This window comes from Humulus lupulus, chromosome 1 (genome assembly GCF_963169125.1).
Source record: "Humulus lupulus chromosome 1, drHumLupu1.1, whole genome shotgun sequence".
NCBI classification, from domain to species: domain Eukaryota; kingdom Viridiplantae; phylum Streptophyta; class Magnoliopsida; order Rosales; family Cannabaceae; genus Humulus; species Humulus lupulus.
In genome coordinates this window covers 237,778,041-237,805,874 of record NC_084793.1, presented here as the reverse complement: position 1 = coordinate 237,805,874, position 27,834 = coordinate 237,778,041, and the positions used below count along the sequence as shown (strand labels likewise).

The 27,834-nt window shown below is 39.1% G+C and overlaps 1 protein-coding gene across 1 annotated transcript in view; it reads right to left on the bottom strand.

Moving 5' to 3' along the window:
- Positions 1 to 9,086: 9,086 nt before the first annotated feature.
- LOC133831199 (ABC transporter B family member 4-like) overlaps positions 9,087 to 27,834 on the bottom strand; it is a 35,744-nt gene continuing 16,996 nt past the window's right edge. The window contains exons 6-8 of the mRNA XM_062261406.1: positions 10,316 to 10,353; positions 9,753 to 9,849; positions 9,087 to 9,145 (exon numbers count right to left, since the gene is read on the bottom strand). Coding sequence (XP_062117390.1) covers positions 9,087 to 9,145; positions 9,753 to 9,849; positions 10,316 to 10,353 — 194 coding nt within the window. The remainder of the gene's footprint in view (positions 9,146 to 9,752; positions 9,850 to 10,315; positions 10,354 to 27,834) is intronic.

The following is a 27,834-nucleotide window of genomic DNA, read 5'->3' as shown; positions in this document are numbered from 1 at the left end:
GACAAACCCTTATCTAAAGAATGGGTACGACTCAACTCCCCTAAGGCAAAAGAGTGAATTCGGTCTCCCATGTCATCTAGGTCCATAAAGTTACTGTATTGTAATAACCAGGATGAGTACATGAGGGTCAGTGTATCTATGAAAATGGGGTAAGGAAGCCCCACTTTATTGATGACCCCGGTAAAATAGTCCCGGTACTGTTGCCTATTCCTAACTTAGTCCTCAAAATAAGGAGCATAAGTTAAAATTGGAGGCGAGTTACCTTGCCCCAAAATGCTAGCTTCGGGAATTCCAATGTTTGGCTGCCTCCCGTCGAGAATGGCGTCCAGTTCTTTGGATGTGGCCCACTCCACTTGTCGCGCCTGCTCTTTCTTCTTCTTCTCCGCGGCCTCCACAACCTCGATATGAACCAGGGCCAGCTCCTCCCTCAGGGTGGGATCCCTCTCACATTGTAGCCCCCGGAAGTTAGGGGTATCTATTAACAGGTTGGTGGCAAGCATCCTGACCAGCCGAAGGTTGTCCGTAGTCACAAAACCCCCAACGTCCAGTTCCTCAGAGCTAAGGGTGGCGTAGTATTTCTTGCGGTCCAGGATGGACTTACTGAGTAGAGTCTGGGCGTATGGACCTGTTTTCCAAGAACGTGAGTGGGGAGCAGACAAAACTAAGAAACTAAGTAAACAAGCAAGAAAAACGACTTACCCACACCTTGGAAGTCCAGCACCAATGAGGAGTTCTTCTCCAGAAGGAACCCAGTTGTCATAAACCAATAATATCTGACATGTGAGGGGTGCTTCCAGGTGTTGAATGGAGCTAGATAGTTACCACGATATTTCAATTTGTAAAATCCGTCCCTAGTCTTGTCCTTAGAGTTAAGTTGCGGCTCCAGCTTGTAAAAATACAGCATCTCTGCGGGGGCAGGCGCTAGGATCTCCTTCAATACGCAGAATATGCACCATCCTGTGAGCAACTTATATGCTTGGGGCCGAAGTTGGAATGGCATGATCCCCACGAACTTAAGGAAACACACGAAGTAATTATGGAGCAGGAGAATAGCTCTCGCACTGATGTGGCCTATGCTCCAGGCCCCGAACTCACCCACGCCAGTATGGGCCTTCTTCTCCTTCTAGGCCAGTCGGTTGTAGAAGAGTCCTGGAGTCGATTCCACTCCCAGATGTTTCTCCAGAGCATCCAACATCTGGTAGTTTTGGAACTCGTTCTTCTCCCCATCCATTTCCCATACATTGCCTGTGGAAGCTTGTGACCTTCCAGGACTATGGGGCCCAAATGAACGTAATCTTCCGGATGTAGAATGACACCATGACTCATGATCAGGGACCTGGAAGCGACAAAGAAAACAAAAACCAAGCAGTTAGCACCAAAATTGAAGAAAATTGGTTAAGGTACATGGGTTCTCCTAAAACTGCTTGGAGAAGTCCCCTTTGGACCCAGATCCAGGACTAATAAAGATCCCAACATCTTTAGTCCAGAACTAAAAATCAGAGGTTTTTTATAACTCTCCCAAGTCAACCTTGGGACGCCTGAATTGATCCGGGACAACTAGACAGGAATTATCTCCTAGAAAATCTACAATTCAAACCTACACTATCCTACCTAGAACCACCATACACAGTGGTCACAACCCTAACAGTTTTATGGTCACAAGAATAACATTACAATAAAAAATAATAAGTAGAGAAAGAAAAAACGACCAGAAAACTTACTGAGAGGTGCTGGGTTTGAAATTTTTAAAGTCTCAAGCGACAAAGTCGGTAGAATCTTAGCCTTAAATCTGAGAAGGTGATACATCAATTCGTCAGCTGGCTGAACCAGAACTAAACTGTCGGATGGCTGAACAGCAAGAGGTCTGGTCGAAAACATACGAACACGAAAATGAACTAATCACCTGAAAAGTTTGTTGGAAAATTGGGACCTAAAAAGCTCTCTTTTTTGCTCTGAATATATAGATCGTGTAAAGTTCGAAATGAAATTGTCGAGGTATTTATAGGGCAGAAATCCACTATTTGATCCAACAGTCCATAGTGGGGATCCCAAGAGTTTCCTCATCCAACGGTCCCAGATGAAGTAGAGGCTTTAATTAGCCAAATCGAACACTGGATCGTGTATTCATCAATCCACGATCCACACCTACCTGATCCAACAGTCTATGTTGAAAATCTCAAGGCTATCCCTATCCGACGGTCCCAAATGGTGCAGAGGCATTAAACAGCCCACTCAAGTACCCTATCAACCTTGCACGTGCAGACGGGACACCTCAGAAATTACGCTGACACCCATCAGTCACTTGGACAATAAAAATATTTTTTTCCAGATCTAGGAGGCGCGAGTGGTATAGACGCACTAGCTACTTGAAGACACGTGTGTAAAATGTTGTGAATTTGAAAGGACGGGGATCGCCCAAGTGGCCCCCAAGTAAATGAACCCATCTTCTAGGAAACAAACCGGGATATTTGGATTAGATCCGGGAGAGTAAGGAAAGTGTCCACCCTGCAAACACGGATGAAGACTTGGGGGGTAAATGTTATCCCTGTTTTCCCCTCGAGATGTGTGGCATGACGCAATGGGTCCATGGGCTCCCTTGAAAAGATCCGGGTCCATCCTGAGTCTGAGGAATAGGGAAGAAGAAAGTCCTAATGGCCCGATCGTTGAAGAGCCCAACAACATTCGATGGACGCGACCATAACAAGGGAAATGGGACCAAGACGCAGGCCCGAACCATATTCCCACTCCTAACCTACTTGTATCCCCCAGATTGCCAATAGAGGTGGCAGGCTCACTAGTCTGGAAATACAACCTTGTCAAGAATGAACCCAAGCCTTGGTGAACGAACTAGGACCCTGGTAAGTGAACCGGGAAATTAGTAAAAGAACTCGAACTAGACGTCCGGATAGGGTAAGTTTGATCTTCCCTGATGCTGCCACGTCCCCAAGAAACATGGAAGTTGGTCTCCTCAACTTACCTACAGAAGAGGTTACGAACAGAACGTACGTTGTTCCTAGGAAACAGTACTGCCACTACTCTGACAGATCTTGTCCCCAGGATCTCCTTAGAAGCCCACACGAACTAGTCGGAGGTTACATACTATTGGCAGCTGTAAGACTTGGCTATGCCTAAGCCGGCCCACTGGGCCCTGATTACTATGTTTTATTAAGAAATATCCTTTGTATTATGCCTCCATTAGTGAGTAAACCATGATTAAATCCCTATTGGGCTCGGATTAGTCTGGCCCAAGCCCATAGCACCTGATTGCCTATAAATAGGATTAGTTGTGCACTATAGCGGGGATCTGAGATTTTCTCTTGTAAGCAATTACTCTACTCAAATTTGCAATAAACTCCATTGTCAAAAGCTCTCTAAAACTTAATACAATAGACTCGTGGACTAAGCCTCATTAACTCCCCAACCACGTAAAAACTCTATTCGTTTATCTTTGATCCTTTCTTTCTAGCTCTTATTTCTCATTATATTTCTAGTTTCTGAAAAACTCGGTAAACATAATTCATTTGTGCTCTAAGGTTTTTAATGCTCTTGTTCCCTTAATGTTATTATAGCTTTATTATCTAAATTTTTGAGACATCTATTTCTTATGTTGGTTTTTATATTTATAAAGAAACTCATCGATTAGTTTAGTATACTTTTAGGTTAGACATTTAATGAATGAAATCACTTCACCTCATAGTATTATTATTTTTTTTCGTTTAATTCATATTAGTTATACAGTCTTTCTAATAAAAAAATGTCTAATATCTTATTATTTAATTAATATCAATAAATAAGCCTTTTAAATTATACTATTTTATTTTGATCAATTTTACTTACAGTATAAATACCCCAATTTGATTAATTGAAATTTGTTATACATGTAAAATATGTTTATTAAAATTTTATAAAATGACCAAAAATCAAAATAAAAATTGACATTGCTAAACACTCTCTTCCTACCTCCTTTCTTCACGGACAATGCAATTCTTCCTTAATAGAGATCATCGTTAGTCACAACTTGATCCGAAACTTCTAGAGGATATAACTTTTAATAGGAAACAAATGTCTATACTTCTGTTTGGAAGTGGGTTCTGTTAATATAAGAGATGTAATGTTATACAAGATAAGAAAGAATGTTGAAACTAAGATAATTGCTTTCCAATTGATTGATTCATTCAATTTACAACATGAGTTTATATACATGTCTACTTACTTAAAATAGAATAAGGATATTAAGTAAATAGTTTTTAAACCATTAACATCTAATAGTTTATAAACATTTACTAATGCATATATATATATATAATTAGTTATAAACCATTAATCTCGGATGGCTTATAATCAATTACTAATTTAGATATATATAATTAACTAATTTATACATATATACGAATATATAAATATAATTAATTAATTATAACCATTACTAATAAATGGTGTATATGTTTTAAGTATATTAATTATATATGGATTATATATAATTAAGTAATATTATTATAATTAATTATTAGTAAAGATCCTACTGGATCATGCCTCCCCCTGTTATGAACCTTGAGCTCCTGCTCAAGGGATGTTCAAATGAGGAGGGAAGTTGACCTTTTCTACCAATATGAAAAATACTCGTACTTTCCATGTCGAGTTTCATGAACCTTTTGCTCCAATATACAATCCTCATGAAAGGGATATTCTTACTCTACCTTCAAGTCATCAATAAAGGGAAGACCAGTGTCCTCATCATGATCATTATCGAATAGAGATGGTTCAAAAAGTTTTAAATTCTCGGCATTAATGATAGAGTACATACGCATGTATGGCGACAGATTGAGTTTAAAGGAATTATCACCCATTTGCTTATGGATCTTGAATGATCCATATCTGATAGGTTTGAGTTTTTTACCTTCTCCAGATAATCGATCTTTCCCAAGGTACAACCACACTAAGTCACCTTCTTTAAAGTTACAAGGCTTACGATGTTTGCCATGCCAAGTTTTATATCATTGTTGGGAGCGTTGTAGTTGTGTTCCAACTTCTAAATGAATCTTTCTAACTCGTACGAGAAATTTATGTTCTCGAACATGTTTTTCTTCTTCCTTTCCACTTAGTGGTTTGTCACTAGTTGTGAATACCATATCAAAAGGACTTTGGGGTAAGTAACCCAAACAAACCTCGAAGGGAGATTTTAGTGTGGAACCATGAATTTCTCGGTTAAAAGCAAATTGCAAGTATGGAAGACTTTCATCCTAGTGTTTTGGATGCTTGGAATTTTATCCTCTTAATAGATGTACCATAGTCTGGTTCACGAATTCTGTTTGTCCATTGGTCTATGGATGAAGAGCAGTACTACGTTTCAACCTGGTGTCCATCATTCCCCACAGTGACTGCCAAAAGTGCCATATGAATTGATTATCTCTATCTAATATAATCGATGTTGGGAAGCCAAAATGTTTCCAAACTTGTTGGAAAAATAACATTGCAGCTCCTTCTCCTGTCACAGTCTTCTTGCATGGAATGAGGATCATCATTTTGATGAATCGATCTACTATAACAAACAAGTAGTGTGATCCATACTTTGTCCTAGGTAATCCACCGAGGAAATCCATTGAAATGCTTTCCCATGGTCGATTAGGTACTGGTAATGGAAGATACAACCCTAACTTCCTATTTGAAGGCTTTGATGTGTTACACAAAACACTACCCCGAACATATCTTGCAACATCAAGTTGCATCTTTGGCCAGTATACATACATACGAAGATTTAATAACGTCTTCTCTACCCCAAAATGCTCTGCTATTTTGGAAGTATGAGCTTCTCAAATCCATTGCATTCTGTCACCACCTTCTAGTATGCATAATTGTGCACCTTTTTAGATCAACCCATCCTTCAGTTGAAACTCTCAAGTCTTTCCTTGTTGCAGCTTAGCATGTATTGAACTAAAATCAGCGTCTATGTCATACTCTTTTGTATACTCAGAATGAACTATAGGTTGGACTGGCATAGCCACCAATAATGCGGAACTTACTGGTGTTGGAGGTCGAGACAACATATCTCTCAACTTATTAGTTACTCCTTTTTTGTACTTAATTACACTATTTAATTGTTGTAAGTAAGACATCCATTTCATATGCCGAGCTTGCTGTAACTTAGATTGTGTAGTTAAATATTGAAGAGGTTTGTGATCAGAGTGAACCACAATTTCCTTCCTAAACAAGTAAGCTCGCCAATGCTTCACTACTTGATGCAAGGCATATAACTCATTGTCGTAAGTTGGATAGTTCAATACTGAACCACTAAACATCTCAGAATGGTATGCAACTTGTTTACCATCCTGCAGTAATACAACTCCCATTGCGTAGTTAGATGTATCTGTTTCAACTTCAAATGCTTTTTGCAAGTTTTTCAATGCTAACAATGGGGCCTCAGTGATCTTTTGTTTAAGCAACTGAAAAGATTCTTCATGTTTCTCTAACCAGTCAAATTTCTAATTGACTTTTGTAAGAGAGTGTAATGGTGTTGCAATTATAGAGAAATGTCTAATAAACTTTCTCAAATATTGGCAAGCACCAATAAAACTTTGAACTTCGGTCACTGAATGGGGTATGGGTCACTGAGTGATAACTTGCACCTTTTCTTGATCTACTTTGAGCTCTCCAGCACCAACAATGAACCCTAGGTATATAAGTTGTTGTTTCCCAAATTCACATTTCTTATCATTCAAACGAAGTTGATTTGCTTGTAAGACTTTTATGACTTGAGTAATATGTTGAAGATGGTCCTCCCATGTGACACTGTATATAAGGATATCATCCAAATAAACAATGACAAAGTCATCAATGAAAGGACGAAGTACTTCATTCATCAGCCGCATAAATGTGGCAGGAGCATTACATAGTCCAAAAGGCATAACCAACCATTCAAACAGTACCTACTTAGTCTAAAAAGCAGTTTTCGAAGTGTCTTCTTCATGAATGGCACTTCATGGTAACCATATTTGAGATCGAGTTTGGTAAAGTAATGAGCACCATGCAACTGATCTAAGAGATCATCAATCCTTCGTAAAGGATATCGGTTCTTAATGGTAATCTTATTGATCGCCCTGTAGTCTACACACATACGACATCCTCCATCCTTCTTTGGTACAAGGAGTACCAGTGAACCACATGGTGAGCAGCTAGGCTTTATAACTTCTTGTTTAAGAAGTCCTTGTACTTGCTTCTTGATTTCTTCACTCTCTATCAAAGAAGTGTGATATAAACCCATGTTTGGTAGAGGGGAATCTCTTACCAACTAAATTTCATGTTCTATAGTTCTCTGTGGTGGTAGCCCCTGCACATTCTCAAAAAGATCAAAGAATTCCCTGCAATTCTCCAATGTCGGAATTTTGTGAAGGTGTTAGAGTCACTACTGACAAAGTGACTAGATTTGAATCATGAGTAAGACAAATCATCCACAAGAGTTGACCAACCGCTTGGCTTGGTTAGCTATCAGTAATTCTTCTGTAGTTTGGGGCCTGCAAGCATTAATATAGTACTCTTTTCCATCCTTCATGAAATGATACTTGCGAAGCCTTCTGTAATGAATTGCATCACGATCCCATAGATATGAGCTTCCACATATAACTTGGCATACATCTAATGGAACCACATCACATGTCACTTCTTCAATAAAATGACTAGAGATTACAAATTTGAAAGTACATTGCTTTGTTATTTGCATGTCAATGTCTTTCTGAATCCAGCCTAGTGGATAAGGTTTAGGGTGTGGCACTATTTCTAACCCTACCTTTCTTTCTAGAGCCTCTGAAATTAGATTCTTCTGACTTCTAGGATCAACAATTGCTTGTACAACACTTTGTTTCACTTGGATATTCAAATGAAACTGTTCTTCACGGTTGTTCGTATTTGCAACAGTTATTGGCGTTGTCATTAAGGCAAGTGTAGTGTCAGGTTGCTTCAACTCTAGAAGCTTTTCAATCTATTGCACTGTAAGTGTGGCCTTCCTATCATTCCTTCCATGGTTATTCCTCTGGTTCTTGGGTTTCAACTCGAGATGAAATACCCAGCACTTGTCTTTGACATGTCCGTTGATCTGGCAGTGACCACAGAAATTCTTAGGTTTTTGGCCATCTTTTGTCTGCTTGCCTTTGTTCTTTAAATTAGAACTACTTGCAGTTAATTGTTTTTTATCCTTCTTTTCAAGTCTTCTATACTTGGCCTCGATTACAATAGTCTTAATGGTAGCTTCTTCAATTGACTCCACAGTGAACAATTGTAGTTCTTTTCGTATGTAGTCAGCAAAACCTCTAATATATTTCATGAAAACATTGTAATCATCAACATCTATATCCAACACCAAAGCTTGGTTATGGTATTCAGATGTATAATCTTTTACTGATTGGGCAGACCTTTGGTTGAAGTGCTACCATTTGTACCATCTTTCTTCCTTGTAACCAACATGATAGAACTGCTTTCTTAGAACCTTCTTGAACTTACTCCAAGTCAACTCTGAAACATTGTATCATTTTTTATATGACTTCCACCATATAACAGCATGGCTCGAGAATTTAAGGCTTGCAAACTGGATCTTTTCAACATTAGAATACTTAAGTATAGTAAAATAAGTTTCTAATGTGTCTATCCAATGATCTAATTAGTCAGCATCTATAACACCATTGTAGGTAGGAATTTCAACCTTAAAATCAAATTTTAAGGCACTTTTATGATTACCTACTTCCTTGAATGTATCTTCTTGGATGGTTTCCTCCTCGTCTTCGCTGTCATTTTTGACATTTCCCTTTAAAGGGGAAGAATTTGAAAATTTTGAGGTTTTCAAATTTTTTACAAGCTCTGAAAAAGAAGCTGACAATAATTGCAGCTGTTGTTCAAGCTTTGTGATGCGATCACCATCACCATTCTTTCCAGTTACTTCTTCTGCCATAGCTCCTCTCTTTAACCTTGGCTTTTGATGAATAAGCAAAGGACCTACAAGATCTTCTTTAGAAGTTTTTGCATTGGTCGTGTGTTAAGAGCATAAACAACCTTTACCCTTTTTTGGATATGTTTCTCTGATACCTCTTGATCCAAAACTTCTAGAGGGTAGAACTTTTAATAGGAAACAGATGTTGATACTTCTCTTCAGAAGTGGGTTCTGTTAATATAAGAGAGGTAATGTTATACAAGATAAGAAAGAATGTTGAAACTAAGATAATTGCTTTCCAATTATTGATTCATTCAATTTACAACATAAGCTTTATATACATGTCTACTTACTTAAAATAGAATAAGTATATTAAATAAATAGTTTTTAAACCATTAACATCTAAGGGTTTATAAACATTTACTAATGTATATATATATAATTAGTTATAAACCATTAATCTCTGATGACTTATAATCAATTACTAATCTAGATATATATAATTAACTAATTTATACATATATACGAATATATAAATATAATTAATTTATTATAACCATTATTAATAAATGGTGTATATGTTTTAAGTATATTAATTATATATGGATTATATATAATTAAGTAATATTATTATAATTAATTAATAGTAAAGATCCTCCTCGATTACAACCTTCTTCCTCAACGACCCCCTTCATCACTCACCACCTTCATTCTTACCCTAAAAGGATTCAAGTTATTAGAGTGTCCCATATGAAAATTGTGTGGGCATATGCAACAATATATGAGAGCATGAGTTACTCCCCTCATCACCAATTGGTTTAAATATAGAACCCCATACCTTTTAGACCTTTCACCCGATGCTTGTACTTTCTACCATTATTGTCTATATCTATTGTCTCAACACCTTTATTGTTGTTCCTTTCACATCTAACTGTCTAAACTGCATTCCATTATATATTCTAGCACATGTGACATTTCAAGAGTTCTAGGGTACAATTTTTTTGTTTTTTATTTACTTGGATTCTCATCTTTGAATCATTTTAAGAAAATCATATCACAGCATAATTGACTCAAATTTTAAAGGGGCTTTAGATAAAAATAAAGTAAAATAAATATTAGTTTAATATAAATTAGAATTTATTTATATATTTTGTTTGTTATTGATTAAGATTTTATTTTATATTTATATTATATTAATTTTATTTAAAAATATTTAAGAAATTACATGATTTGATCTATTATATAGACTTTCAATTTTTTAAGTATTACTACAGAAATAAAAAAATTGAACGTATAATTTACGATCGGGCTTGCCAAGATCCAGAAATTTGCATGTATGTATCTAGCTTAGAATGTTTAGTTCAGTCAACTAATGTAATAAATGAAATAATCACTAGCAACCACACCATCCATCTCCATCTTCTTGTCCACTATCAATCCTGAATCAATTATTGCAACATAAAAAGACATCAAACATAATGGAGCACGAATAAAATTAGTGTACCATTAAAATAGCTATACTTGAATTGTGATATAAGGTCGGAAAACTCAAAGTGTATTATAAAAACTTGATAGATAGAATTTATGAAAAGCTTGAAAAAAAAAAAGAGTGTAGAACAATAACAATGGAGGAAAACACGTATATTGCTTAACTGCCTGTGTATACAATGAATTTTCCAACCCCGTAGTATAAGGGGTGGAAGCCTATTTATAGTTGGGCTCTAAAGGCCCTTGATACAAGGTGGTCCTAGGGGACAAGAATGTACATAGGTACATTGTCAGGGTAGTGGTGTCAGACGTAGGGGTGCAGTGGGGTGTGGTGTCGGCCCTAGTACATGGCTAGGGGTATGCAGATCATGTAACCACTTATCGTAATAAGTCGCACCACCACTACTTGTCGGATATGGATGTCAGGGCAACCCCTCTGACCTCTTAAGTCCAATCCCTTCTGTACCCGTACATTATGGTTGATCTTGTTCCTCCAAGATATGCTATGGCTCCAAGTTGGGTTTGGGAGACAATGGCCTCGCAAAGCGGTCTCCGGGGCCGAGTCCTAACGGGTCTCTAATGGTCTCACCTACAAGGGCGAGTTGTGAGGGCGTCTCGCATGGTCTCGTTAGGCTTCGCGGCATGATGTGAGGATTAGCTATACGAGCATCTCGTAGGGCCACACAGGTGAAATGGCTCTCATGTTCATGCAAGGCATCTGACAGGGCCACCTAAGAGAGACGCAAGGGGGTCTTGCATAAGGACAGCCTCGCATAGCAAGGCCCTTAAGTTCATCGCGATTTTTGCGTAGGGATGACCTCGCATAGTGAGGCTCTTAATGCCCTTGTGGCCTGTGCATAGGGACAACCTCGCATAGCGAGGCCCTTGATTCCCTTGTGTTCTTTGCATAGGTAGGACCTTGCATAGCAAGGCCCTTAAATCCCTCTTGTTCTTTGCATAGGGATGACCTCGCATAGCATGGCCCTTAGGCGTAGCATGGTTGAACTTTGCGGATTTGTGTGTGATGCTTTATGGGATAATTTTCCCATATTCACACTTGCCCCTGAGTCTATGAGCATACTTTCAAGTGTGTTTGTAGACTCTTTCATATGTTTTCTGTGTGATATGTATGGCAGTCATGCTTCGTTTTTTTTGAAAGGGCATGGAAGGCTCGCCTTTGAGTGATATCTTGTAGTGAATGAAGAAACACAAAATGCACCTTGGTGGTGTGTTTCTTTCTAGTTTATAAAGAAACACAAAATCCAACTAGCTTTGGTAGTTATCCAAGTGTGTCCTTAAGATTGAATGATAGCCAACAATTCCATGTGCGGATCCCAAGGTTGTTAATACCTGTAACGTCCCAAATTACCTAATAAGGCTTAGGGTCTTTATTAGGGGGCCAGGATGGAAAATTATGAAAAATTATGTGATTTAATTATGAAATATGTGTTTATGTGATATATATGTGTATCATTGTATGATTACGTGAGCTATATGATAATATGACTAGATATGCATGTTTAAGTGTATTAAATATGCATGTTGGCCCGTTTCTTATTAGAAGGGCAATTTTCGTAATTTGGCCCGTCACGTGTATATTTGGAATATATGTGCATATATGTGATATATGTGTGGACCACATTATTATGTGGATATACTTAGGTTACTCGGCATGAGGCGATCCTAGCGAGCAAGTTAGCGGGAAAGTCACAACGGGACTGAATACCCGACTTGAGGTGAGTCAAGGGGTATTTGGGTATTTAGTGTATCACTGGGATATCAGGTAATGAGAATAAATATTCGAGGATATAATTGGAGTTGGTGAGATTAGGAGGGAATTTCAGGGATTTTGACCATTTTACCCTCGAGGACGTTTTCGGGTACCCCGAGCCTCGGGATTTACTTCGAGTTACTTGAACTCTAAGTAACTTCACATAAACATAAAAACACGTCCAACCTCTCTCTCTCTCTCTCTCTCTCTCTCTCTCCCTCTCTCTCTCTCTCTCTCGTTCACACACTCTCTCAATTTCCTTTGGAATTCTTGTGCTTTAGGAGGAATCATACCTAGCTTAGGCTCGGGATTGCTCGGGGAAAAGCTTGGCATAGTGTTGGGCAGCAAAGGTAACGATTTCTAGCCTCAAATCTCTGTGATTTATCTAGTTTTGGCTGAGTTTTAGAACTCTAAAATCTCAATTCTGAGTTGGAGATTTGGTGAGGTTTTGGCCAAGTTTTAGCTTGGGTTTTGTGGGTAGTGAGGTGTTGGACGAATTGGGAACTTAACTTTTGGGATTTATCTATGTTTGGATAGATTTTTGGTGAGAATTGGCTTGAAGAAACGAGGGAAAATTCTGGGTTTTCATGTCAAGCCGCGATCCTGTTCTTGGGGTGTCGCAACTCTCGTGAACCCAGGGAGAAGCAGGTGCTGAAAACCCATTTGAGTCATGACGCTTGTAGTGGTGCGCCACAGTGCATGTGATCCAGAGGAGAGCATTAGGCTCTCTGACTTGGGGCGGGTCACGACTCTTTTCCTTAGGCCACGACGCTTAAAAATCCTTTGAGCCTCGAGAAGGTTTTGAGTGCGGGAACTCAAACCTAAGGGCTCGAAATCGATCCTACTACCCGGTTTAGTAGAATTCGACGTTCTAGAAGCTAGGACTTGGTCCAGAAGTCTTTATTCACTCATTTTTCACGAGATTCTATATTATGGTTGTGACTGGGTTATCTCTAGGGGCTGGGAACTAGGATCGTGCTCGAGGGTCATTCTTAATATACATTGGACTCAAACTTGAGGAAAGAAAATTGCACCCAATACGTGATATATGTGGTTAAGGCTTGACCTGGTTGTTGATTATAACTATGAATATGGCTCGAGCCCTTGAGAATGAGCGTGATTAAGTTATGTGTGTGCGCGTTGATTAAACATGGTTGAATGATCCGTGTTTGGATAATTGTTTAATGATTGTTTGTATTGTCTGTGTAGTTAGGGCTTGGCCCCATTAAGGAACATGGTTATTACTATGTTTGCATTTAATTGACTGAGATATATGATTAATATGTATGCATACTTGTATTGTCTGAAGTATGCTTATTTGTATCTATATTTGTATCAGAATATCTCGCTAAGGCCTTGACTTATTAGTCAAGGGCGGCAATAGCATGTTGGTCGAGAGGCTTAGGCTTAATCAGGGACACACTATTATGTTGGTTGACCCTATGGTCGTTGGAAAATAAAGTGCTTGGCTAGCTCTATGGCTAGTTACTCAGAGCTAAGGGCAAGGGCCCCAAGTGACTCTATGGTCACATAACTAAGGCATAGGGCCTCGGGTTGACTTTATAGTCATCAATTCAAGGCAGCGGGCCCCAAAACTATCCTATGGTCATTTATTTGTAATTGTATGAATGCATGAGTAGGTTATTACTGCTGGGCATGCTAGATATGTATCTGGAATCTGTATTTACTTTTCATGCACATGTTTAAGTTTTCTTATTGAGCCTTGCCTCACGGGTGCTATGTGGTGCAGGTAAGGGAAAAGGAAAGCTAGACCAGCCACGAGTTGGAGAGCCTCAGTGGCGGTGTGTACATATGCGGCTGCTCAACCACCACTGCCGAGGATATCTCAGAGGAACTAGGGTTGTATCCCTTATTTTTCCGCTTAGGCCAGCTGGTTGTAACTTTTGACTCGTATATACCATTTTAAACATTTGTTTGTATCATTTTGGGATCCCATGTATGTACTAAACTTTTAAATGAAAAGTCAACATTCCATTTGACCAAAAAATTTAACCCTAACCCTTGCCACTAACCTTAGTTACACATTTATAACCAAGGGAATTGATTAGCAAGTCTAACACTATTTAAAGTACACAGTGTAACGGACCTAGATTAGGAGGATGTTACAAACCTTTGATCCCTACTCTCCATTTTGAATTTGATCCAAGGGCTAAGGAGCTTTGGCTCTTCGTATAAATACCAAGACTTGGACTTGTTTTCTCACACTAAAGATTACATATCCTAGTGGAAATTCTTTGAAGTCACTTCTAAGAGCTCCAAGGTTCCATCCTCCGTAGAAGCACTTTGTGAGGTAATTTTTGCCACTATGAAATCCCTTTTTTTTTTTAACCATCTATTCGCATTACAGGGGTGTAAGGTGTTCTCACATTTCTAAAGGTTCACTCTTGCCTATCGCTTGACCCCTCTTCACACGCCCAAAAGCTTGTCCTCAGACATCTACGAACTTGCATACATGCACCCACGTATACCTTCCTCCCCCAGTGATATGCATGTCTCTTTTATCTTTTATACGAGGGTAGAGCCATAGATTAGTATGTTAATGTTCCTTAAGAGTTCTTTGTTCCCATGGCATGTTAGGCGCATATACATGGGGAATATTTCTGAAGGCGAATAGGGGTCTATGTATGACATTCTAGATGCCGAGTTGGGTGAGGCTTATATGCAAGCCTCTATGTAGGTGCTTGTCAAAACATTTAATGTATTTTTGTTTTTTTATATCGTCTGATCATTAATGTTTTGTGTTGTTTCTGTGTTTTTACTTAGGCTTCCATCTTGGGTCACCATTTTGTCACCTCGAGCTCCTCATCCACGTAACTGTTACAGTTCGAGATTGAGGGGGCGATGAAGGACCTCTCCTTGGCCAACGCATAAAAAGGTCAGTTGACTGTACGGTTCAGTGACTTGGAGGGCTAGCTTGCTGAGGCAGTCTGCCAGAGGGGTGCTGCACTAGCCCAGGCCGCGTCAACCTCTTTATCTAACACCAAGCTCAAAGCCAATATTCATACATTCGAATGAGAAGATTAATGCTCTTGAGGTTGAATTGGTAAACATTGAGAATGGAATAGTCAAGCACACATTGCATGTCATATGGAGGACTAATCCTGATGTCAACCTATCCCCCTTTGGAGAGTATGCAACTGAGAAGATTGCCGAGTGGAAAAGTCAGGTGGGAACCCATAGGCCCCTCTCTAATCCTTATTATTATATTTTTCTTTTCTATTTTGTAACCCTATATGTTTTTTCTTTTGCATGGAACTTCTTTTGGTTATATGTGGAATTATTTACATTAGAGGTCCTTTTAAGTTCGCCTTTGTGTGCGAAACTTTTATATTTGAGACCTTTGCTTATCTTTGTACTGACTATGGGATGTATTGGCCTTCTGAGCCTTTGTCATCCTATTTTGGTTATCATGCTTAAGGGGATTTGATAAGTCCATCTTCTTTGATGAATTCTTTATGTCTTCCTTGGATTGATGATCATAGTCTTTCTGGTGCGCCTTGACTATACTGGTAAGGACATGTCAACCCTTTTAGTTCTTGGCATCCTTTTATATTATTTGCACTTGCTTCTTATTTTGTGCGAGAAGCGTCCTTCTCGTCATTATGCATACTACTATTTTTACAAGGGTCTCTTTTAGGACCTTTTTTGGCTAGACGACTTGGTGGCCGCTCTAGGCTTATTGATGGATGCTCTCCTTGAGGCCTTACTCCTCATAGTTGTATTAGCCTTTATGAGGAGGTTGTCTTTGTGAAATAATTCGACTTCTTTTCACAAAAGTCTCTTGTCAGACACTTTTTGGCTAGACGGCTTGGGGGTCACTCTAGGCTTATTGGTGGATGTCCTCCTTGAGGCCTTAAACCCCCCCCCCCCCCCCCGTGGAGGTATTAGCCTATCATGAGGTTGTCCTTGTAGAACTTTTTGGCTCCCTTGGCATCCATTAGGGTAGATAATCCTTATGAATTCAAGAAATGCTCTAGTCTTATCAGCAGATGTCCTCATTGAGACCGTACCCCTTGTGAAGGTATCTAGCCTTTGCCGCAAGGTTATCCCTGTAGAACCTTTTGGCTCTATTGATATCCATAAGGGTATCTAACCCTCATGAACTAAGAGATGCCTTGCAAGGTTTTTTTTTTTTTTTTTGCAATATATATGCCGCCTGTCCTGCCCCCAAAGTGCTTGGTGGGATTCACTCCATTGAGCACTTTGATAATTTTGCTCCCCTATAGACTTTGACCATGTGTGTATGTTTGTTATGTAAGTGTTTGCATATAGAAATAATGTAATATGCGAGATAGGAAACACTTGCATTAATAGAAAGAAGATTACAAAGGCACGTATGGCAACATTGCTTCTACTATGAGGTTATCTGGGCAACCTCTTTGATTTTTAACTACTGAAATTAACATAAGGCAAACAAACAAGGTACGAATATTCCTACATTAGAAGCGAAAGTCTTACTTGTAATAATTATTGAGATGTTTTGCCTTTCATGCTCGGTGTATGATAGTTTCATCAACCCACAAGTGTGAATGTGGGTATGTGCCTCCATGTATCACCATAGCCATGGATTCTTGTGGCTTGGCAGCTATACGGAGAGAGATGTTATAACACTCTCTTGCTTCCTTTTGTTCTCCTCTTATGTTTGCTATCCCCCCAGGAGTTGGGAATTTAATAGACATGTGATATATCGATGTCACCACTTTCAATTCTCTTTGGGAGGGTCTCCCTAATACCGCATTGAATGTCGAAGCACAATCTACTACAACAAAGTCCACCATGATAGTGGTTTGTCTGGGTTATTTCCCCATGGTGAGGGCTAACTCGATGGCTCCTAAAGGTTGTAGTGAGTTCCCAATGAATCCATATAAGGAGGTATGGAGGGTTTCAAGTTCCTGATTCCCAAGCCCATCTTCTCCAATGCGGTGCGATATAAGATATTTACAAAACTACCATTGTCCACGAGGACTCGATGCACTCTCATATTGGCCAGTTGAACGGTCAGCACCAGGGGGTTGATGTGGGGGAAATGCACCCCTTGCGCATCTTCCTCTGTGAAGGTTATCGAATCATTTTCCCCCTTAAAGTTCTTTGGGGGTTGCTGCTTCAAGCTCATAGTACACGGGGGTGGACTTCGTCTTACTTCCCTGGCATATCTATCTGGTCCCTTCCTCGATTCTCCTCCGAATCCTGGACCTCCGAACACCATTCTTACTTCTCCCTGCACCTTCGAGGCTTGCTTTTGAGCTTGCAAGTAGGATAGTTGATCCTCTAGTCTTACATTTTCCCTTCTGACATACCTGCTTAGGTGCCCCCTGCGTATGACTTCCTTGATTTCTAATTTCAAATGGGCACACTATGTCGTGGTGTGGACAATATCCTTGTGGTACTGGCAATACTTACTGGGGTCCCTTTTATATTGGTGTCTGTTCATCTATGGGGGTCTCTTGAAGGGGACTTGATTTTCTTTTGTGAGGAAGATATGGTCCCTGGTATATGTTAGGTCTGTATAGAAGGTGCATGGCGTTTTCCTAGGTTCACCTCCGCGTACGTGTTTTCTCTGGTGGTCATCCCTTGGCCCTTCATACACTTTCTTCTACTTTGTACAATTTGTGTCTTCATGGGCTAAGGGCTTGAAAAGTGGTTCACTTTTTCCTGCCTTAAGATTCCGTGGCCATCCTTGACGCGGATGTATTTTTGTGCTCTTTCATAGAAGTCATATAAGTCAGTGACCTCTCTTTTAAGCATATTGTCCCATAGTTTGCTTCCTGGGCGTACTCCAACGGTGATAGCCATTTTTAGTTCTCCTCGATTCAAGCTTCCCACCTTAGCCGCCTCCATGTTGAATCTATGAATGTAATTTTTTAAGTTTTAGCCTTCACCCTACTTTACGGTAGCGAGGTTGGTGCCCAACATGGTGTAATCACGTACTGCATGGTGCTACTGGAGAAATTCGTCGGAAAAATGCTGCCATGATCTGATGAATCCTGGCCCTATCCTCTTTAACCATTTGTATGCAGCCCCCTTCAACGTGACAGAGAAGCAATGGCACCTTGCTCTACTATTGATTCCCCTCAACTTCATCAAGTCGTTGAAGGCATCAATATGGTACTTGGGGTCTGTAATGCCTTCATAAGGGTTCATGTGGGGCTCTTTGAAGTTGGCCCGGAGTTATTCAGCCTGAATCTCTCTTGTGAAAGGTGACTCGTACTCGAACTCGCCATCAATAATATGACCCCCAGACGTAGTAATTATTTTTCTTCGAAGACTCCTCATCTCGGTGTCTAGCTCTTGCCTCCTTCTATTCAAGGAGTATCTCAAATCTGAAGGTTTGGCCTTCCCTTTCCCCTTGTCCTCTAGTGGGGCCATAGGAGGTGTTGTCCTTATTCCTACCCTTTTATTGAGTTTTTCTCTTAGGTCAAGGGGTGTCTCCTTAGATGTGACCTTGGATTCATCTCTATGACTAGCGTTGTCCCTCCACCTTTGCCCTCGGGAGTACTTCGCTGGCTTAGGGCTTTCGTGGTGCTTTGTCCGAGGAGTATGGCTAGTGTAAAGTCAGGTTTTTCTGTCATCCACGAGGACAATGGTTTCTCCTCTCCCATGTTTTTCCTCCCTATGCTTGGGAATGGGCATGCTTGACTTCCCTTGCAGTAGGTCATTCAGCACCTCCTGCATGTTCTCTAAAGTGGTCTCCAGCCTTTGATTTTTTTGTGCAACTATCGGATTTCTAAAAACGAGTTTTGGAGCTGGAGCTCATGAAGAGTACCCGAGGACAATTTTTGGGCCTGTGCATAGAGGCACCAGGATCACAGTGACTAGAGCACGGAGCAGTCGATGGTCGAGGAAGAGGGTGTGTACCCGGGCCACCCTCAAGGGCGACTAAAGTTTCTGGAGTGTCTGTGTTAGGTTGATCAGCCAAGGATGATGCCTCCTTTTCCACTTCAGGGGCTGGATGTTCCTCTGGTGCACCTCCATTCTCATGTGGTAGAGGGTTTCTCCTGGAGTCCTTTAGTTGGTCTCCATCCAGGTGGATCTCCATAGCTTGTGATTCTCATAGGCGTCTTGAACGCCTTGGAATTTCTTCTTATCGGAATGGAGGGAAGAACAGCGACTTAATACTTGTTCTTCCCACAGACACCTCCAAACTGTTGACGGTGATAGCTCGTCAACGATAGAAGGGGAAAACTCAAAGCGTATTATAAAAACTATGTAGATAGAATTTATGAAAAGCTTGAAAAAGAAGAGTGTAGAATAGTAACAATGGAGGAAAACATGTATATTGCTTAACTACCTGTGTATACAATGAATTTTCCAACCCCTTAGTCTGAGGGGTGGAAGCCTATTTATAGCTGGGCTCTAATGGCCCCTAATACAAGCTGGTCCGAGGGGACAAGAACATACATAGGTACATTGTCAGGGTAGTGGTGCAGTGGGGCATGGTGTTGGCCCTGGTACATGTCCAAGGGTATGCATATCATGTCACCACTTCTCATACTAAGTCCTACCACCACTACTTGTCGGATACGGATGTCAGGGCCACGCCTCTGACCTCTTTAGTCTAGTACATTATGTACCCGTACATGATGGTTGTTCTTGTTCTTCCAAGATATACCTTGGCTCCAAGTTGGATTTGGGAGATAATGGCCTCGCGAGGCGGTCTCTAGGGCCGAGTCGTGACGGGTCTCTAATTGTCTCACCTACAAGGACGAGGTGCGAGGGTGTCTCGCATGGCCTCGCGAGTCTTCGAGACATGATGCGAGGATTAGCGAGACGGGCATCTCATGGGGCCACACATATGAAGGGGTTCTCATGGTCATGCGAGGCATCCCACGGGGCCACCTAGGAGAGACACAAGGGGGTCTCACATAAGGACATCCTCACATAGCGAGGCCATTAAGTCTGTCGTGGCCTTTGCCTTGGCATAGGCCATTAAGTCTCTCATGGTCTCGTGAGGCTTCACAGCATGACGCAAGGAATGCAGACAGGCATCTCACGAGGCCACATAGGCGAAGGGGCTGTCATGTTCATACAAGGAATCCCAAGGGCCACCTAGGAGAGATGCGACGGGGTCTCATATAAGGACAGCCTCGCATAGTGAGGCCAATATGTCCTTTGTGTCCTTTGCATAGGGATAGCCTCGCATAGCAAGTCCCTTGTGTTCTTTGCATAGGGACAACCTCACACAGAAAGGCCCTTAAGTCCCTTGTGTTCTTTGCATAGGAACGACCTCGAATAGCAAGGCCCTTATGCATAGCACGGTCGAACTTCGCAACTCTGTGTGTGATGCTTTATGGGATAATTTTCCCATATTCACAGCATATAACCTAAGAATTCATATTTCCATAATTCTTTTCATTCATTCTAGTTGTCGACACTTACAATAGTTTCATAATTTCTATAACGCCCTCCTAATCAGGGACCGTTACACTGTGTAATTAAAATTGTGTCAGACCTGCTAATCAGGTCTTTTGGCTTAAAACATGTAACTAAGGTTAATGACAAGAGTTAGGGTTAAAAAATTTTTGTTAAAGAACCGTTGACTTTTATTCCAAAAGTTTTATATAACATGGGATCCCAAAATATTACAACTCATTATTAAAAAAAGTAAATACATATCAAAAGTTACATCACCCGGCCTAAGTGGCAAAACAATGCTGTAACCCTAGTTCCTCTGAGATAATCCTGGTCGTGATGGTCGAGCAGCTACATATGTACATGCCGCCACCGAAGCTCTCCAACTCATGGTTGATCAAGCTTTCCCTTTCCCTTACCTGCACCACAAAGCACCCGTGAGCCGAGGCTCAACAAGAAAACAGAACATGAAACAATAGAAAACATAACTTAAAATAATCATTCGATAGAAACCAGTAACATTAATTCATAGCGATTAACATTTAAGTTCAATCACATGATCATTGGATCAACCTGGGGCTGCTTCCCTATTCAGTTGGCTATTAAGCCACTACCCGAGCCTATGCCCTAGCTACGTGACCATAGAGTCACCTGGGGCCTCGCTCTTAGCTCTGTCTCACTAGCCATAGAGCTAGCCCAACCCCTGTGGTTTACCATCGACTATAGAGTCGATCAACGTAATAATACATTGTTGGTTTAGGCCAATGCCTCTCGACTAGCGCCCAGCATGCTATTGCTACCCTTGACTCATAAGTCAAGCCCTGATCCAGGATTACATACCTTACTTATAAGAAACAGATGTGGATAGGTACATCCTGACAAATTAAGCACATATTCATGCTAATCATATAATCCCATAGAATAACCATTTTCATAATACTAACATATTCAAATAACAGGGCCACATGCCTTAATCATAGAATTCATGTAACGAATATAAGCACTTAAGCATTTATTGACAAGCATTTAAAGCAATAGCCTAACAAATCAAATCCTGGGGCCCAAGCCCTAATCATATACAACACGTTCTGGGTGTAGTTTTCTTAGCTTAGGTCCAAGCAAGCGCAAATAAGAATGACCCTCGAGCACGATCCCAGTTTCGAGCCCCTGGTGATACCCTAAGTCACATCAAAAAAATAGGATTCTAGTAATATCGAACAATCAAAGGCTTCTGGACCAAGTCCTAACCTCTGAGGCCTCAAGTTCCATAAAATCGGGTAGTGGAAACAGTCCCGAGCCCCTAAGGTTGAGTTACCATGCTCAAAACCTTCTCAGGATCCAAAACCCCCCTAAGAGTAGCGTCCCCATCCCCTTATGCCCAACCTACCTCCAACCCAAGGGTCAGCCTCCCCAACAATCAGACACGTGTCGCGGCCCAGCCATGGTGGCATCGCGGCTCGCCCTTGTAGCAGAGCCCACCTTAGCTCCCAAAAGTTCTAGAGGGCCGCGACACACCAAGAACAGAGCTGCGGCACGACCCCTTCGAACCCATAAAAACATCCATTTTCAGCGGCCAAATCCCATCCACTTTAACCCAAAATCATCCCAATAACATAATTAAATCAATACGACAGCTCTAATATGATCCCAGCAGCAAAACCCAACAAAACTTAGTCCTGAAACCTCATCAAAACTCCAATTCATTCTTTAAACTTCAAAGGCTCAAGAACACTAAAACCCAGCCAAGAAACACATAATTTAAATGCTAGAAATCATAATTTAAAGCTTACCTGTGATAAAGATTAATTCCCTCAAGTTGCTACTGAGTTAATTCCCAAATCCTTAGCTTCAATTCAAGTGATCCTAGCCCAAAATTCTCCTTAGTTTCAATGAACAACTCGAAGAAATCTTAGAGAAGGAGAGAGAGAAAGGGAGGAGGTCAGTTTAGGCAGCTTCCAAGTGTTTCTATTGTTTTGTCTTTTATTTTCTAACTTAATTCACTTAAGTTAATCCCAAGGCTCGGGGTACCCAAAAACGTCCTCGAGGAAAAAATGGTAAATTTCCCCATCATTCATTCCTAAACACTCTAACTCCAAATCTATCTCCAAATATTTATTTCCATAATCCGATAACCCAATTAAATGACTATTACCCAAAATACCCCTTGACTCGCCCTGAGTCAGGTATTGGGTCCCGTTGTGACTTTCCCGCTAGCTTGCTCCCTAGGATCGCCTCATGCCGAGTAACCCGAATAACACCCACATAATAATGTGGTCTCTCACATATAACACATATATGCACATAAATACACATTTATGCCAGCAACGGGCCAAATTATGAAAATTACCCTTCTAATAAAAAGCAGGCCCACATGCATATTTAATACCCCTAAATATGCACATCTAGTCATATTATTATGTAATTCTCATAATTACATTTAACATAGCAATTAAACACGTATTTTCACATATTGCCATCACGTCCCCCTAATCAAGGCCCTAAGCCTTATTAGGTAATTTTGGGACGTTACAATTTCATTCCTAAAAAAGCTATTGACGTTGGGCGAAAAGAGGGTACCCGATTTTTTATTCCTACATCTAGATCTACCTCGACTATTCTTTAAATTTTTGTATGCACAGGTAGCTTCTTTTTCATTTGCCCTCCCCAACAAAATGGTGTCATCGACAAACATTTAGTTGGATATGAGCGGAACACTTCTTGAGATTAAACTCTTCTCTCATTACCTTTTGATAAGATTTTGTAAGAACACCATAATCTATTTACTTTGTAAAAACTTCGCTCAACTCATATTTATTATAAAAATACCATTTTAAAGAAAATGTTCAGTGGGGCCTTGAAATAACATGCAATTTGGGACCAAAGCTTTTAAAATAAAATATAGTGTCTTTATGCGGTCTTTAAAGATAAAATGAAATAATAAGTCCCACTGACGTAAATAAAACATAATCCAAAACATATAAGTCATAATCTTTCTTGGTGCTCATCTTGATCGTTAATCGCTCATCGGACACCCCGCGTCATACATGCCTAGACATCGAAACTTCCCACATCACTGTGCGTGCTAAGGAGAACCCTATTGCCTACCTGAAATTGGGAAAGTAAGGGGGTGTGCTAAAAGCCCATTAAGGAAGTACAAACAAATGTAACAAGGAAAGGCTACATACGTATCGTAAAACTCATAACATAACCATACCACATCCATCTCATTATCATGTCGTATCATATTCATAATCATATTGTATCGTTTTCATAGTCATAACGTATCATATTCATAATCATAATCATAATCATAATCATACCTCATACTTCATGTGAGCATATCACTCCTATTGTCCAAGTCACATCATGAGGTAATCAGCAAAAGCATAAACCGGTAAGACCTCCTGTACGAGGTAAACAGGAACTATGGTCCTCGAATAACCTCGGCGTGTCCGCCCTACGAGTTACGTCATATCCTTAGTAACTCATTTCTTGTGTAGCGGTCAACATGCTAACAACCTACTATTTTTTTCAAACAACATACAAGCAGCCATACAACAATTCATAGCATAACATAGTAACTCTTACTTTTAATAACACTTTAACTTACCATAACTTATACTTTCCATAACACTATATTTTGAAACATAATAGTTCATACCTTTAATAACATAATTCATAGAAATTCTAGCTAACTTCCTTACCTCAAGTCCAAGAAAAAAATAAAGTGTGTGGTACTTCACAACGAGCATAAAATCACAATCAAACGTTCGTCTTAAAATCATGTAAGATTACACATGGTCAACATACATACCCCACGTGTGCATGGGCCAAGCACACGTGGCACAAGTTGCACCATCCATCTATTCATACAACAACGTCACATAAAATCATAAAAGAATAATGCCAATTCTACTAAATAATTCTTCATAGTTACGAAACATAAATCATATCTTTGATTAATAGGCTTACGCTTGCATGTAACATGCATATGTGGGAAGGTCCTTAAAATTAGTATTGAAGTTGATAAATTCTACTTGCTCATTTTATTACCACCTTCTTAAAAATTCAGCAAGAATTAGTTTACCAATTTGTTAACATTTTCATATTACCTCCTTAGGTTATAGGGTTTTATTCTAGATTTTATTTCACAAATAAATTATTTAATTAGCACCTAAGTCACATTTGTTTAAAATAATGAAATCCTAATTATTATAAAGATAAAATATGACAACTTTTCTATTACTCACAAAATAATTAAATTAACATAATAAATTAATTCAAAGAAAATATGCTCACTCGCTTTATCATAATGACTAAAGTGATCAAATAATTTAACCTTTAACAATTTAAGTTCTCAAAGTCACCAAATTTTACATCCAAGTCATAAAATTTTAAAATAAGTTGGAAAACTCAAACTATCAACCCATTTACTTAAATAAATTTATTAGTCCCATTTTAAAATAGTTTTACTTAATTAATTATTTACAAATAATAAATAAATAAAAACTACATTAACAAGAATGAGAAATTACATTTTTTAATGGAAAAATGCATTTGTCATATATAAAGTCTAAGGCCTAAATAAATCAAACATATATTTTATATCTTTTATTTTAAAAGAGACCTTTCCCATGAACCTAAAAATTTCCGCAAGCATTATATTTACATTAATTCTAAGGCATGAGTTTTCAAAATATAGTTTTACTATCCATTTGATTAAAACCAATTTACCACAATACTTAGCAAAATCCAGGAAGCAATAATATTCATAACTCACATTTTTTGTATTAAACCATTTTAACATATTAATCTAGTATGCTTGACCAAAGACTCTCAACATGTACATGTTTTTAAAATAAAATTTCAGCACATGTTATATTTAACTTCCTTATCCTTTAAAACATGCATTCTCACATAAAATCATAGGGTTTCTCAAACAAGTGCAAGAATACATATAAAAAATTTATTACGTTTCTTATTTTAATATATAGCATGACTCATGGCATAATTTAATCTCCTTTAAACCAGTTTTGCAATTTAACATTCTAAAACATTAAAATTTAGCAAGCATAAAAATAATTTAATATTCCAAAAATGCTCTTAATTAAATAAAAGAAAGGAACCCTAAACTTAACATGCCATAGCCGAACCCTATATGTTCACACAACAACTCAAACTTATTTTGCATGTTTAAGACTTAGAAAAAGAAAACATTCACATAAAATAGACCAAAACCAAAACTTAAGCCCTAGCATGCACCTATTAACATCTTTGCATACTTTTACATAAATCATTAGATTCAAAATGATCATAGCAACATAAACATAAAATCTCCACATAAATCTCTTCAAACTCATAATCTCCCCAATATTCTCATGGATCTTATTAACAAAACAATATACTCTTCATGTGAAACAAAACAATCACCACCATTCGAATATGCCTTTCAAGAAATCCAAAAATTTAACCAAGAACCAAAACATAACAACACCATTAAAATAACCAAACATTAAGATCTCCATAGGTTATAACCATACTAATCAAACAAAACCAAGACATGACCCAAGAGATTACAATCACCAAGACAACAAGATATTGGGGAAAAATTCTATTACCTTCCTTGATTGTGTTCAAGAACACAAGAGCACAGCAACCTTGGGCATCCTAGAGGGGTTTCAAATACCTCTAAAAAGAAACAAAAATTGCTTAGAATGAGAAGGAGGACTATCATTAAAGAATCACAACAAAAACACAATCAAAGCATACCTTATGATTTTCGAACCCTATCCTCCTTCTCCTTCCTCTCTTTCTTTCTCTCTTTCTTTCTTTTTTTTCTTTCTCTCTTTCTTTCTCTAGGTCGAGCTCTCTCTCTCTCCTTCTTCTCCTCTATGCAGTCGTCTAGCACTCCAATTGAGCAAGAGAATTCGCTCTCTTTCTTTTTATCACCTATAGTCGAACCCTAGGGGATAATCTCCTAATAATTTCTTGATTTTTCTTTCCTTAATTCCCTCACCAAAATCAAGTACATGGTTCGAAGAAAAGGGAAAGTTTCCTCCCTAGTTGGCCGGCCTCCCCTTAGCCTCTCTCTCTCTCTCTCCTCGCATCCAACACACACACACACACACACATTAACTCTTCCAAATCTGCTTACTCAAAATGGCCCTAGACAACCCATAGGGAAAAATCAAATCCCACATTTCCCCACCATTATTTATTTTTCTTAAATTTAAAATAGTAAAATTTGATCTAGGAAAAAAGGTAATTTATTTCTTCCCTTTTCCCCTCTCTCCCACTCCACTCTCTCTATTTCTTCTTCTTGAATTTTTTCCAATTATTTCCTTTTCTAAATTAACTTAAAAAAATAAATAATTAGTTAATATAAAAATATACACTATGCATGGAAACTAATGCATGCTCACAATCCACATGTACACACACAAGAACTAGAGTGCATTTCTACTAACCATGCACCTTGGTGCCCACAACCAAATCTCAAAAATTCACAAACCTAAAACAATTAACAATTTTAATTTACATAATTTCTACCAAACAATTAAAACAACTAAAAGTAAATTCCTAACACTTAACAATTAATAATAAAAGTCAGCACAAAATTAAATAAATAAAAAAAATTGTGCGCTACAATATACCCTCCTTAAAAGGAATTTCATCCTGAAATTTTTTCTTACCAAATAACTCGATGTATCTTTCTCTCATGTCTTACTCCAACTCCCATGTTGCTTCTCTTGCAGTGGTATTCTTCTTCCACAGGACCTTAACTGATGGAATAATTTTCAATATCAGTTCCTTGATTCCTTTTTCGATGATACACTTATGTAGCATCGAGATATGAAAGACGTTATGCATTTCGGCTAGTGCTGGGGGCAGTGCTAAACAGTACGCAACTTTCCCAATTCTTTCCAAAATCTCAAATGGACCTATAAATCTTAGGCTCAATTTTCCTTTCTTCTCAAAATACATAACACCCTTCATTGGTGAGAGTCTCAAGAACACAAACTCGCCAACTAAAAATTCGATGTCCCTTCTCTTAAGGTCTGCGTAGCTCTTTTGTCTACTTTCAGCAGTAAGCATCCTCTGGAAAATTTTCTCAATAGCCTCACTGGCTTCCCTAACAGCCTCGAGGCCTAAAATCTTCTTTTCCCCAACCTCATCCCAGTGCAAGGGAGATCTACATTTTTTCCCATAAAGCATCTCATAGGGAGCCATCCTAATAGTGGACTGATAACTATTGTTATATGAGAACTTCATCAGGGGTAAGTATCAGCTC